The sequence below is a fragment of the Cladophialophora bantiana genome (assembly GCF_000835475.1).
Source record: "Cladophialophora bantiana CBS 173.52 unplaced genomic scaffold supercont1.4, whole genome shotgun sequence".
Classification (NCBI taxonomy): Eukaryota; Fungi; Ascomycota; class Eurotiomycetes; order Chaetothyriales; family Herpotrichiellaceae; genus Cladophialophora; species Cladophialophora bantiana.
This window is the reverse complement of record NW_015971578.1, coordinates 367,234-379,869: the sequence shown is the minus strand read 5'-3', so window position 1 is coordinate 379,869 and position 12,636 is coordinate 367,234. Positions and strand designations below refer to the sequence as shown.

The following is a 12,636-nucleotide window of genomic DNA, read 5'->3' as shown; positions in this document are numbered from 1 at the left end:
ATGGGCACGCTCGAGTCGGCCTGCGAAATAGATGCTATTATCAAACAGACGTGGGGCGTTTCTGAAAAATGGAGTATCAATCTGGATAGGAGCTGATGAAGTATCAATAGTATCAATGCACATTGTTTCTAGTTTGGCCTGCTTTCGGTTCTGACTTTTCATCTCTGCTCTGATACAGTCAACCAGCTACCCACCCACGATCATTTTCTTTCGCCATCATATCTCATTTCCTGCCGTGCACGCATATTTGTTTATTTTTTATTTTTATTTTTTTAACTTCGCTTGATTTTACTCTAATCCACGGTGCAGATCAACTTGCCCATGGTCTGATTACTCTCCAACATCCTGTGGGCGTCCTGGATATCCTCCATCTTGAAGACCTTTTCGACAATGACCTTGAAGCGGCCGTCGATGAACCTGGGCAGGGCGTGCTCGACGAGCATGTCGCGCAACCGGCCCTGGTAAGTTTCGTCGCGGCTGCGTAGGCTAGAGCCTTCGTAGCGGAGGCGCTTGCGCAGGAAGCGCGAAATGTCGACAGGCTTCTGCACGACGTTGCCGCCCAGGTTGCCCAGATTGACGATGTGGGCGTCACGCGCGGCGGCCTCGAGGTTTTGGTCAAAGTACCCGGCCCCGATGAAGTCGACGATCAGGTCCACGCCCTTGCCGCCGGTGTACTTGAGCAGGGCCTGCGCCCAGTCGCCTTCCTTGTACGAGAAGCCCTCGGTCGCGCCGAGCGTCTTGCAAAACTCGATCTTCTCCCGCGAGCTGGCTGTCACGTAGATGGCCGAGGCGTTGTCGGCTTTGGACAGCTGGATGCCCGCGATGGACACGCTCGACGCGCCCGCGTGCCACAGCACAGACATGCCCGGCTTGAACTCGCCGACCAGGTACAGCGCCTGGGTGGCGGTGATCCACGTCTCAGGGATGCCCGCGGCCTCTTCCCAGCTGAGTTCCTTGGGCTTATGCACCAGCATGTGCGTGCTGACGGCGATGTACTCGGCATAAGCGCCGCCATAGGCCAGCCCAAAGACCTCGTCGCCGACGTTGAACCCCCGCTCCGGCTCGCAGCCGAAGGATTCAATGGTGCCGGAGAACTCGACGCCCATGATCGGGCCGGCCTGCGGCGGTAATGGATAGCCCCCCTCGCGCTGCATGAGATCCATGCGATTGAGACCGAAGGCCTTGACTTTCACGAGAGCCTGGCTACCCTTGGGCACGGGTTTGGGGACGTCGGGGTTGATGAAGAGAGCCGAGATGGGGCCCTTTCCACCCTTGATGTCGACCGCGCGCATGGTTGTCATGGTTCTTGTGGCTGTGCTCGTGGATGGTCGTCGGGAACGACTTTGGAAAACGGGTCCGGCAACGGTCCTATTATGATCCCTGCTACAACTAGCACTGCTTAGCGTTGCTGGTACCACTGTCGATGATGATAATGCTGAGAATGTTCTCCTTTTTGCGCCGAGAGAAGTCTGCAAGATATTTAAAGATGGAAAAGCGTGTTGTCCGACTCGAAGAACTGCTGAGAACGGAGAATATCCGGCCCTTAGCCGTTGGAGACGCGGGATTTCTAATGCGACCCTCGAGCACACGGTTCCCGTCGAGCTCATTCAAATTCGACGGTGAGACAGAGAGAAACCGCAGCCCCGGATCGACGGCATACGTGTCACGGATGAAAGATTCGAGGAGATCGCGAAACGGGCGCGGGGATATGCTTACTTTGGCTTTTTCTCTGTTTCTCCTATTTAGCCTGTCTTCAAACGTCTACAGGGAGAGTACCGAGTACCTGGCGAAGTACTCGACGAATTGTGCTAATGACGCATTACTAATTAACACTCCCAACGCTTGCAGACTAGTGTCAAACATCCACCGGAAGAATTGTTATTGGCCTCAACTATCATGGCGCATTCCTCATGCCACATTCATATTGTAGCTATCATACACTGCCTCTGACAAAGCATCCTTCACCCTAGTTCTCGAGTGGCTTCCTTATTGTATTCGGGCGATAGCTCCGCACACACAAGCTTTTTAGTCGAACCCAGGGAAAAGTTCATCATCCAGGTATACCTCCATCGGGGCCTCTGCTGCTCCATCCATACATCAATTCCACCGAACGAAGCTCTCTTGCATTTAGTCAATGTTGTATTGCTTGATCAGGTCGATTAACTTCTGCGATTCGGCCACATAGTTCAAAGGTGCTGCCGAAGTTACTTGATAACGAACCCTGGAACCCGAGTTAGTCCAACCCCCGAAAGCATCGTAGTTCGCCTTACCGTTGTTGTTCCTGGAAAGTATCGAGCTTCGCCTTGCACTTCCAGTTCCATATCTTGCAATTTGCCTCCGAGAATATCTCGGCGAGTCTCTTCTCGTCCACCTCCTTGATCTCCATCAACTCATCTGCCGTCATGCCAGTGATCATTCGTCCCGTCTCGTCGAAGCAGCTGACCCAGAGTTGACCAGTGTGATCGCTAATGTTGACCGACATGATATATCGGTACTGAGGCTTCGGGTGGGTCTTGTCACATCGTTCGCAGCGCCACTGACCAGGATCGATTTCAATGACTTTCTTGTTACATCCCTCTGACAAGCATGCTGGGTAGCAGAAATTGTCCTGCTTGATGTATTGTGTTGAAGCCTTGACAGAAAAGAAATCTGCGTTGTCCGACATGCCCAGTTGCTCTTCTTTGACTTGCGAAATAGTTTTGAATGGATCACCTCGAGACCCACTGCCAGCAGCAACAGTGCCTTGGATGTTGGCATGTGTCGCGAAATTTCCACTTCGACCTTGGTCCTCGTACCAGCCTTTCAATCTGTGTGCTTCAGGCATGTCGGGATTGGCGGTCACTGAGCCAGAACTGAGCAGACTCAAGCTGCGTCCGCCAAAATCGGAGACTTTGACACCTTTGAAAGCGACAACTGATTCAGGTGGAACGTCAAACGAGGCCGCAGTTTTCCCCCAAACTGTCAGGCGTACCGAGTATCCAGTATTGTCGACCAGAGTGAGCTCTCTCTTGTCATACGGTTTGCTCGTGGTTTTCGACGTGATTTGAGAAGTCTCGCCGACGTCCTTGAGCACTCCAATAATGTCGATGGTCGTATCTTTCTCCACGGACTGCAAGTCTGCGATTGTAGTGAAGTTGTATCGAACCTGGGGGACACCGTCCTGCTCTTCCGCTTTCTCGACGGTGGTGTCTTTTTCAAAGTGAAGCTCGTAATCGTTTGCCAGATTTGAAAATTGTTTCTTCGCCAAAGTGACTCTGCAAGGACTGGAAATGTAGTAGACGCTGCCTTCTTGGAATAGATCATATAGCTGATCGCACTGGTCGTTGAAACCAGTAGCCCGGATCTCGCCACTCTCATCCAAAAGGTTCACACTGAACAACTTGCCCTCACCATTGCGATTATGCCATGTCTTAATGTCCGACTTGCTCGTGCAACGCGCCTTGATGGTCCACTTGTTTGAGTATGGTGAAATTGCTTCAATGGGGTAGATGTTTGCATGAGCTGATGACGAGGGCTTGGTGTGAGCCATGGGTCGGCTTTGCTTCGGCTGCTCTTGCTTGACTCCATAGAATCCATTGCTCGTGATCGATGTAGGGTAGGCTTTCTCCTCTTCTTCGGCTTTCAATTCCAGTGGTTTAGGGTCACCCAGTTTCTCGTGCTCACCATACTCTTCGAGGACTTTGATATCGGTCACGATGAGGATACTACGGTGGATTGTCAATATCGTCGCACGCCAGAGAAAGAGGTCATCCTACCGTTTCGCCTTGACCTTGTTCGCAGAGTAACCCATTAATTGCACGAGAACTCCTCTGCGTAGAATCTTCTCCTCGACGAGTTGATTCTGGTGCACCGCCAGCATCGTCTGGATGTAATTCTTTGTGTCGCTGAAGATGACCCTGTGACGTTCCTGGCCGCCTTGTTGAGTAGCAATGGGCTTGATCTGAACGCACTCTGTTTGTTGTTAGCCTCTATCGAGAATGCCGCGGATTACGAACACATGCGGTTCTCGAAACACGAAGTGGTAACTCACGCATGACGGGGTGCTCAACTCTGCCCGGACGGTCTTCGAAAATGTCTGCCAGCGAGCCAGCATCGACGCGCGCGAGCGCAGCAGCGGGAGAATTCATGGCTTGGGCAGGGAGACGGATTGAACGGACAAAGATTAGAAGAGGTGGATGGAGAGAGATGTTGGTGAGTGAATAGTGGGAGATGGCCTTTTGACGCCTGCGTTCAAAGACGCGTTCCCACGCGTTAAGTGGTTTCTGGCCGCCACCACGGCATCAGCCTCGTAAGTGGCGCAAACATCCTGTCTGTTGGAAAGTGCGTCGTCTGACGCCGCACTTTTCTCTACCCAAATACAATCGCTCTCCAGCTCATAGTATATAGCTCGCATCTTTACTGCGAGTAGAACATTCTCAGTGTCAATCAACTTAACTAATGGCCCTCACAGCATCTGGCCATCTAACGCTAGGAGACACACTTGGCCATTTTCAAACGAGACAAGTTTCTTCGAACGTGACTGTCCACAAACTTCCACGTCAGACCTGCTAATTAAGCAGATGGCTTCAAGGGATGCTTGACGGGATCCATCGTATCACCTCACTGCACCGCATTCGACCCTTACCGTAGCCGACAATTGAACGTCCCTATCTCACCGAATGTTTGAGTCTTCACTCACAGACAGTCATCTTGCCCTTGAGTAGACATCAGTTAAAATCTAGGAGTACAAGCTTACCTGTCACCCGTCTATGAAATCATGGCCGATGCTGAACTAGCAACCAAAGCTCCCGAATCCGATGCAATGGAAATCCAAGGCGAACCATCTGTTGTCTCATCCGCAGACTCCAAGGGTGAGACTGGCGCCAGCATGGGGGAACACTGTGTTACAGACCGCCCGGCGCCTGACGATCGTCAACCATCCGGCGAAATGTCCAAGATGGGCGATGTTGATGTCTACATCTCGAAACCCGCTGATTATCCCAAGACCCCGGCAAAGCTTCTCTTACTCCTTACCGCCGGTACGGGTGTGCACTCGGTAAACAATCAGATCCAAGCGGATATGTTCGCCGCCGAAGGCTTCGTGGTGATCATGCCCGACCAGTTCAAGGGTGATCCGGCGCCGAGTTCCAACAAGACTACCATGCTCAGCTCTCCCGGCTCTCCTGGGGAGCCGCCGCAGAGTCCAAGCATCCTCGAACGAATTAAACTTGGTGCCGCGGAGACGGCCAAGTCATTCCTTGTGGACATGTGGCTGGCCCGCCAAACACCAGAGAAAGTCCTCCCCATCTTACTAAAGGTGATTGAGACATGCAAGGACGAGTACGCCGATGCTGTCGCCCATGGAGAAGGGATCTACAGCGTGGGCTACTGTTTTGGGGGAAAATACGTGATCATGCTAGCCGGCGAACATCCCGATCATGTCATACAAGCGCAGGCGGCGAAGGATGAAGAAGAGGGGATGATTAAGAAGGGGCCGCTAATTAAGACGGGCGCTGTTGCTCACGCGACGATGGTGACGCGGGAAGATCTGAAGGCTGTCAGGATGCCACTGACTATGGTTTGCGTCGGTAAGTCACACAGACATGTTTGCACTGTTCGCATTCATGGCTAACGATCTTTATCAGAGAATGACCCTCTATTTCCTGACGAAGTGCTGGAAGTTGGTCGAAAACACCTTGCAGCAAGCAGCATCGAGCATGAGATCAAGACATATCCGGAGGTCCCGCATGGTGAGTTTCGATTTAGACACATCTCACATTGTCCAACGAGCCAGCCACTGAACTCGACACAGGATTTGCGGTGTACGGAGATTATGATTCGCCCGCAATTAAAAGAGCCCAGGAAGCAGCTTTTCAACAGATGCTGAACTGGCTGAAGTCGCACTAATTGCTTCTTTCCTGTTCGAGGATAATTGACGGCAATAGATGGCTCACACGAGCCATAAGGATACCCAGGAATCAACAATGAACTTGACGGATAACATAGGGTCTACGACATCGCATTGGACCGCAGGAGACTGTTCAGGTGGGTTGCATTGTACCTCGCTCAAGTACTTCAGGGGCGCACTTTGCCCAGGACGCCTGAATCATTTCAGAACTGGTCTTTATGAAGCAGAAACTTGAAGATCCCGCTTTGCCAAACACCATCCAGGAGCTCTTCTCACCACCTTGTCGACGGCTCTCCACATTCTAGAAGCCCTTATCCTTGCTCCTGTCCATTGCTCTGCACCCGTGATGGGTTCTGTCGTTATTTCGCTCATTTCTGCATCATCAATTGCACGAATTCGTTGTCTGCATTTTAGGCTGATCAGCCCTGATGCAACAGACTCCAAATAAATGGGTGAAAGGAGAAGATATTTTGCTTACAGTCAATGCGGCCATCACCATCCTGATCCGCCTCTCGAATCATCTCATCCACTTCGTCGTCCGTGAGCTTCTCGCCGATTGAGGTCATGACGTGACGCAGCTCGGCGGCGGAAATGAAGCCGTTGTTATCGCGATCAAACACCTTGAATGCCTCTCGGATTTCCTCCTCGGAGTCTGTGTCCTTCATCTTGCGGGCCATCATCGTGAGGAATTCTAACCAAGTTGTGAGCCAAATCTGCTAACAACACTGATATTGACTGGTCCTTCGTACCTGGGAAGTCAATGGTGCCATTGTTGTCTGCGTCCACCTCATTGATCATGTCCTGGAGTTCCGATTCTGAAGGATTCTGGCCGAGGGATCTCATCACCGTGCCCAGCTCTTTTGTTGTGATTTGTCCTGGAAATCTCATGTTAGATCTCATACCACCCTCGACCAGCAACGAGCTCGTCGGGGTTGCAAAGGGGTCAACATACCGTCGCCGTCCTTGTCCTGCGGGGTTTTTCGTCAGCATTCAAGGCAGCAACGTAGGAAGACAAACAGACATACAAACAGAGAGAAAGCTTCCTTGAATTCAGAGACCTGTTCTTCGGTCAGGGAGTCCGCCTAGATTCAAGAACTGTCAGTCCGTGAACCAATAGAGAAATGTTTCACCACTGCAACCGCAGTCGCAGTTGCCATGTGCGGCCATACCATGGTGGAAATCGATCACGAAATAGTGGGCGTTGCAGTCAGAGTCAAGTGCTGGTGGTGCGCAGTGGTAGGAAAGGGGGTATAAATAAGTTTGGTTCCTCAGAGGAGGATATATCTTTGAAAGCAGCTGAAGCGGCGGCGTAACTGGAAATGCAGGGTTACAAGTAAAGTTGTTCGTGGAAAGGGCAAGTCTCGAACTCCACTGGATTTGGCGCTGGAATTTGGCCCCAAGCTGAAAGGGACAAAAGGGAGAAGGATTGCGGGAGGATTGGACGGTCCTCGGATTATTGATTTTCCGTCCCCTTCATTCGTCACCGATCCTCAGACTGATCAACTCGCTGCTGCTCGCTCGCCCATTCGCATCGGCTGCCTGTGTCGCGCAACGTATGTTCAATGTTGCTTTGACAATGCTTGCTGCTCCCATGCCTCTGATATCGTGAGAAGCGTTTGAATTAGATCTTTCTTCTCTATTCGGCGACTGCACTGCACGACCAGCATGCCAGTCAGAGCAACCAAGGATCACACGGAAAACGCCAGACGCATGTGATCCGATCAATTTCACCAGATCTCAATATGTGGAGAGACCGGACGAATCTGTATAGTTCAAAATTCCCTGTTGCAAGGGATGAGTTTTCTGACTGTCGTCTAGCTATATCTCCTATCGCCAGTCATACTCCCATCATCCTGCCAAAAAACCGCGATTTCCATCCACCTCGAATGGCTATGCTGACCAAGGCTCAGAAGAGACCAGGGGTCTCATGTCTGTCGGGGCATACGATAACGACGGCGATGCGGTCATAGAGATGGATCTGCTCCCTCCCCGTTGGATTGATGTCCAAGATGAGGTCGGCGATATTCTCAAGGATATCACTCTCAAAGCTGCAAAATTGGACAAGCTTCATTCAAAGCACGTGCTTCCGGGGTTCGACGACGAGTCGGTCAAGCTGCAGGAGGAGCGCGAAATAGAGATATTGACGACAGAGATCACGAGAGGCTTCCAGGAATGCCAAAAAGCCATCAAGCGCATCGAGAGTATGGTGAAGGAGGCCAGGGAGACAGGGAACCTTCAAAAAGGAGACGAGATCATGGCAAAAAACATCCAAGTCGCTCTAGCATCAAGAGTTCAGGAAGTGAGCGCCACATTCAGGAAGAAACAGAGCAATTACCTCAACAAGCTCCGTCAACTAGGTGGCTTCGAATCACCAATTGGGCGTTCTCCGACTCCGATCCCAATTCAGAACCCATACTCCGACCCAGCCCTCTTAGAGTCTGACGCCGATAAAAGACTGGGGCAATCAGCATTACAGCAAACTGCACAGAAACGACTGCATAGACACGACGCCGCAATTGCACAGCGAGAACAAGAAATCAACGATATCGCCAAAGGCATCATCGAGTTGGCCGACATATTCCGCGACTTACAGGCCATGGTCATCGACCAGGGCACAATGCTTGATCGCATTGACTACAATGTGGAACGAATGGCTACAGACGTAAAAGGGGCGGAGAAGGAGCTCATTGTTGCCACCAACTACCAACGACGCAATACAAAACGCAAAATCCTGCTCTTATTATTGCTTCTTGTCGTTGGCATGTTTATCCTCCTGATCATCAAGCCTAAGAGGCGAGCACAACCAGAACCGCCTCCTGTATCACCCGCAAACCCAGACAGTCCTCCTTAGAGCCGTATAGGCACGGTATACAGTACGTTCGGAAAATCTCACCGAAGGCACAAGGAAAACTATCACCATTCACTCCAGCCTAGGCAACAGCATTGTTGTCAAAGAGTCAAATTTGACAGAGGTGTTGCATCGGTTCGCCTCATCAGACGTCAATCTCTTTCCTTCCCTCTCTAAGTTGTCCGGAAAAGTTCATTCACCGGACCTTGGTCTATTTTGACAGGCCATGCAAAGATGAAGTCTACAAGGGCACGTTCAACAGAATTGCAGGAACTTCAGCGAAAACCGCACACTAAGACGTTCATGTTGCACGTGGATGGTTAGATCCTTAGGCCTATATTACAAGTTTGGCGAGACGTCTCCCCAGCTTCGCTGAAAAAGGCCCAAACCTGAGGCAGCTAGGTCGTGACATGATGTAAGTATCGACCATAAGCGCGCTCTTTTTTCAGACTGTTTCGTTCGCTAATACGTACTCAGAATGCCGAGGCTCGTCATTATTCTACACATGAAAACCACTAGGATGCATTCGCCTCTTTTCTCGAGAAGCTTTGTATTAACACATGTGCTGTATCGATCGTGTCTGTTGTCTCCTCGTTATCGAGTGTTGGAATGTGCTGTACATGGCTTGCTGTGTAAACTATCCCATTGGAAGATACTGGATAAGCCGCTGGGTTATAGCTCAAGTATAACTCCCCAAGCTCTTTGTCAGCCTCCACATTGTACTTGGTTGTCGATGTGGTTCATGATGCCATCATTGTCCTCCCTGCTCAAGAAAAAAAAAGAAAGAAACAAGACGCAGCGCTCCCGCCTTCTGGCTCTCGTAGCGGTCTCTCGTTGTTGTCGATGGTCCGTGCATCACGAGGCTGACGATCGATCCGTTGACCGCTCGTCCTGCCGAGAACGTCTTATGGGTATTGATTGAGAAGTTTGTCTAGAAGGGCTCTCGAGGTTCGGTGGAAGGTCATTTCCCACTCCGGATGCTGTTATCTGAGATCGGATTGGGGATTGGTGGCTTCGAATTGTAGGTGACTGCTGGCCTTTGTCTCCCTTTGGCTCAGAGACTGCGTCGCTCTCCTGACGTTGAGGCTCGCGCCTTTCAGCTGAGGCGGACTGCTGTCGAGGGTCAGATACATTTGGACGTTGCAGTCGGGAACTAGGCACTTTCGGTCGCTGGCTATCGATCTCGGTTCTTTCACCCTGGTGCGAATCTGGTGGCGCATTGCCTCCCCACGGTGATGACTGTTCTGCTCTGTTTGGCAGTTTCGCAACAACCATATCAATGGGCCTTCCAAGCCTTGGTCATCTTTAGATATTGTTCTTGCAAGTTTCTTCGGTTCTGTGTTTAAATGACTCTGGTATTCGCGGAAGCGAAGTTGAACCACGAGGCTCGCGCGGAAACATAGGGTCTGACGCCGTAACCGTTGGGCTCTACAGCGAGCCTTGAATGTGTTGAGTGCTAGCATCTTCCAAGGAGAACGCTCTTGAGCTGATGGGTGTCTGTGGCAGATACCCCTTGTTCGACCGGCTTGTCTAGACGTTTGCCCCTGCCTTACTAGATTAACATGATCCAGCGGAGCAGTTGGACCCTCCTTGCGCGTTTCAGACACAGGTTCGTTTCGTTGATGCAGTGCAGACTGGCGTCTAACTTCGTCTTTCATCTGCTACCGTTACTTGAGCAGCCAGGTTTTAGCTTCATAGTTGTCATTACTCACTTCTGTGTACTGGATCCTGGATTTCACCAGGAATCGCTTTTGCCCTCTTATGATCAGTCCTGGCCTCGGCTCATATATGCAGTTATAGTAGTTGTTTCCTGAATTCCGCCTTCCGCACCCAACCGTGAGAGCTACTACGCTCGTCGTTATACTTCTGGATGACCTCCAAAAGAAACCGGTATCAGGGAGGCAAAAGGTATTATAGTCTCCAGGTTCCTCACTCCGGAAACAATCATGCGACTTATCGAGGCAAAAGTACACAGTATGCAAACAACAGGTCGAACATCGCCTTGAGCTGTGTGGCGCTCAGGATATACGTACGTTGTCAGAGTCCCACTGAGGAAGGCAACTCCAAAGGTATCAAAATGTCTCAAAAACACACTCTGAGCACCGTAGGATTTTTGTCTCACCAATATTTGCAACTCTGACGTAATACTTCTTGTAGTATCTACTTTGTTACGACAGCTCTGCGATGGATTTTCAAATGCAAAAGCAGGTCTACGCCTCCCAGCCTCCAACACGAAGACCTCGGAGAAACTTGCCGATGGCTTTTTGACGATCATAAATACAAAACCCGGCTTCATCTTTGGATAGACATCCTCTGTGGATCATAGGAGCTGCAGGTAAATTATAATGTACAAATACCCAAATCAAGCCTCGCTGACTCCGGGCCGCAGGCAGCGGGAAAACTGTATTTGCGTCGCATATTTTGTAGAGACAACCTACGTCCACAGCCTCAGCTCACGCATTCTTCCCGTTCGGCTCCCAGATGCACCTTGGCACCACAAATTCTTGCGTTGTCTTTGGTGTCCTAGCTCTTGGCAAGGGATACAGGTCTGGCTGAACGACTATCTCTGGGTTTTTGGGACAGCCTACGAAATCTAGCGCTTCTCCAATACTCCTAACCCGGACAAATACCTCAGTCGCTCCTTCTACACTCTTACTTGAAACTTTGAAGGTTTTACGAACTTGGGGGTTGCCAGTTGACAGTCTAGACGAGTGTGAAGAAGGGCAAGCCACAGTTGAGTTCATTGAGTTCCTGTTGAGTCTGAGGCATCGATCCGAGACCAACGCCAGAGTCACTTTTCTATCTCAAAGCACCCCTTATCTCGAGTGTCATTTTAAGGGTACTGAAAATAACTTTCTCAATCTAGGAATAGTGGGCGAGAATATTGAGTTGTTTGCACGAAACCGCATTCGCGATTGCAAGAACCAGCAACCACTACTAAACAATATCGAAAGGACTATCCGTGAAAAATTACAAGGGCTAATTTTGTGGGCTGTTTTAATGCTAAAAGAGTTAGAAAGGGCCATGAGGATACAAAAACAGAGGAAAATTATGCTGAGGCATCCCTGTGGGCTTATGAATATGTGTCACGGCTGATTCGTTCACCTTGAAGAGCCCCTGGGAGAAGGCGAGATCAACCTGCTCCACGACATCTTCTTGCTCCTCGCTGGCCACCCGAACTCTATCGATCTGAGGACAGTTTGCAAAGCTCTCGTTTTAAACGCAAACCCTTACATGCTGACAGAGGAGAAGTTCCTCGAGCCAACCAAAATTGTCAAGAGAGTATGTGGCTCTTTCGTGGAAATTTACAAGGACGAGGTGTAGTTTGATCATCCTTCTGCTCACGAGCTCATCGAAGGCTTGCATGAGACAACAAACTAGAATCTATATGAGTATATACTGACGATTTGTATCATCAAGCTACGACAACAGCAGTACCGAAATTGGCGGACAGCTGCTAGACTATTGTGGTCGAATATTTTTGGCAGTGGAAAAGTCCCAAGGAGCTTGGGTTTCAGACTAAGGAGTCGGCATTGTACAACCGTGCTTGCCGCAATTGGTATACCTAGCTATCAGCCTTTCACAGCTGCCTGATGGCATTGCGGAGGACCTGCGTGGCTTCTCGACTGGAAATGAGCTTGTAACCCGGTCCGAGAACTTGTACCTACTGCGCAACAAGTCCAGGCTGGAAGGTCAACTGCTACTTGCAATGAAACTCAGACAGTGGTATGCTAACCTTGACCTGGAGGCCAAGCCACAAATCCCCATCTCAGATATCTTCATTGCTGCGCACAAGAATCTGAGCGACAACTTGAAAAGGAAGGGTGGAAATGTGCTTGCCAGATTCCTGCCTCTCATGCGCATTGGCTGGTTTTTTCAACCTGGGAGCCAGGTCATTTGC

At 50.5% G+C, this 12,636-nt stretch overlaps 5 protein-coding genes across 5 annotated transcripts; 2 read left to right on the top strand and 3 right to left on the bottom strand.

Annotated features, from left to right (window-relative positions):
- Positions 1-293: 293 nt before the first annotated feature.
- Positions 294-1,301, bottom strand: Z519_02938 (uncharacterized protein; the record flags this gene model as incomplete). The annotated part of the gene is made up of 1 exon (XM_016760692.1): positions 294-1,301. One exon carries the CDS (start codon positions 1,299-1,301, stop codon positions 294-296), a length of 1,008 nt encoding a protein of 335 aa, XP_016622542.1.
- An 826-nt stretch (positions 1,302-2,127) lies between these two features.
- Z519_02937 (uncharacterized protein) lies at positions 2,128-4,127 on the bottom strand (the record flags this gene model as incomplete). The annotated part of the gene is made up of 4 exons (XM_016760691.1): positions 2,128-2,221; positions 2,271-3,704; positions 3,756-3,951; positions 4,031-4,127. 4 exons carry the CDS (start codon positions 4,125-4,127, stop codon positions 2,128-2,130), a joined length of 1,821 nt encoding a protein of 606 aa, XP_016622541.1.
- Positions 4,128-4,756: 629 nt separating this feature from the next.
- Z519_02936 (uncharacterized protein) lies at positions 4,757-5,886 on the top strand (the record flags this gene model as incomplete). Its single annotated transcript, XM_016760690.1, has 3 exons — positions 4,757-5,567; positions 5,625-5,729; positions 5,792-5,886. The coding sequence occupies 3 exons, from the start codon at positions 4,757-4,759 to the stop codon at positions 5,884-5,886; spliced, it is 1,011 nt and encodes a 336-aa protein (XP_016622540.1).
- A 369-nt stretch (positions 5,887-6,255) lies between these two features.
- Positions 6,256-7,059, bottom strand: Z519_02935 (calmodulin; the record flags this gene model as incomplete). Its single annotated transcript, XM_016760689.1, has 6 exons — positions 6,256-6,290; positions 6,366-6,578; positions 6,637-6,762; positions 6,840-6,855; positions 6,913-6,969; positions 7,027-7,059. 6 exons carry the CDS (start codon positions 7,057-7,059, stop codon positions 6,256-6,258), a joined length of 480 nt encoding a protein of 159 aa, XP_016622539.1.
- Positions 7,060-7,629: 570 nt separating this feature from the next.
- On the top strand, positions 7,630-8,738 carry Z519_02934 (uncharacterized protein; the record flags this gene model as incomplete). Its single annotated transcript, XM_016760688.1, has 2 exons — positions 7,630-7,652; positions 7,706-8,738. The coding sequence occupies 2 exons, from the start codon at positions 7,630-7,632 to the stop codon at positions 8,736-8,738; spliced, it is 1,056 nt and encodes a 351-aa protein (XP_016622538.1).
- Between the last annotated feature and the right edge of the window lie 3,898 nt (positions 8,739-12,636).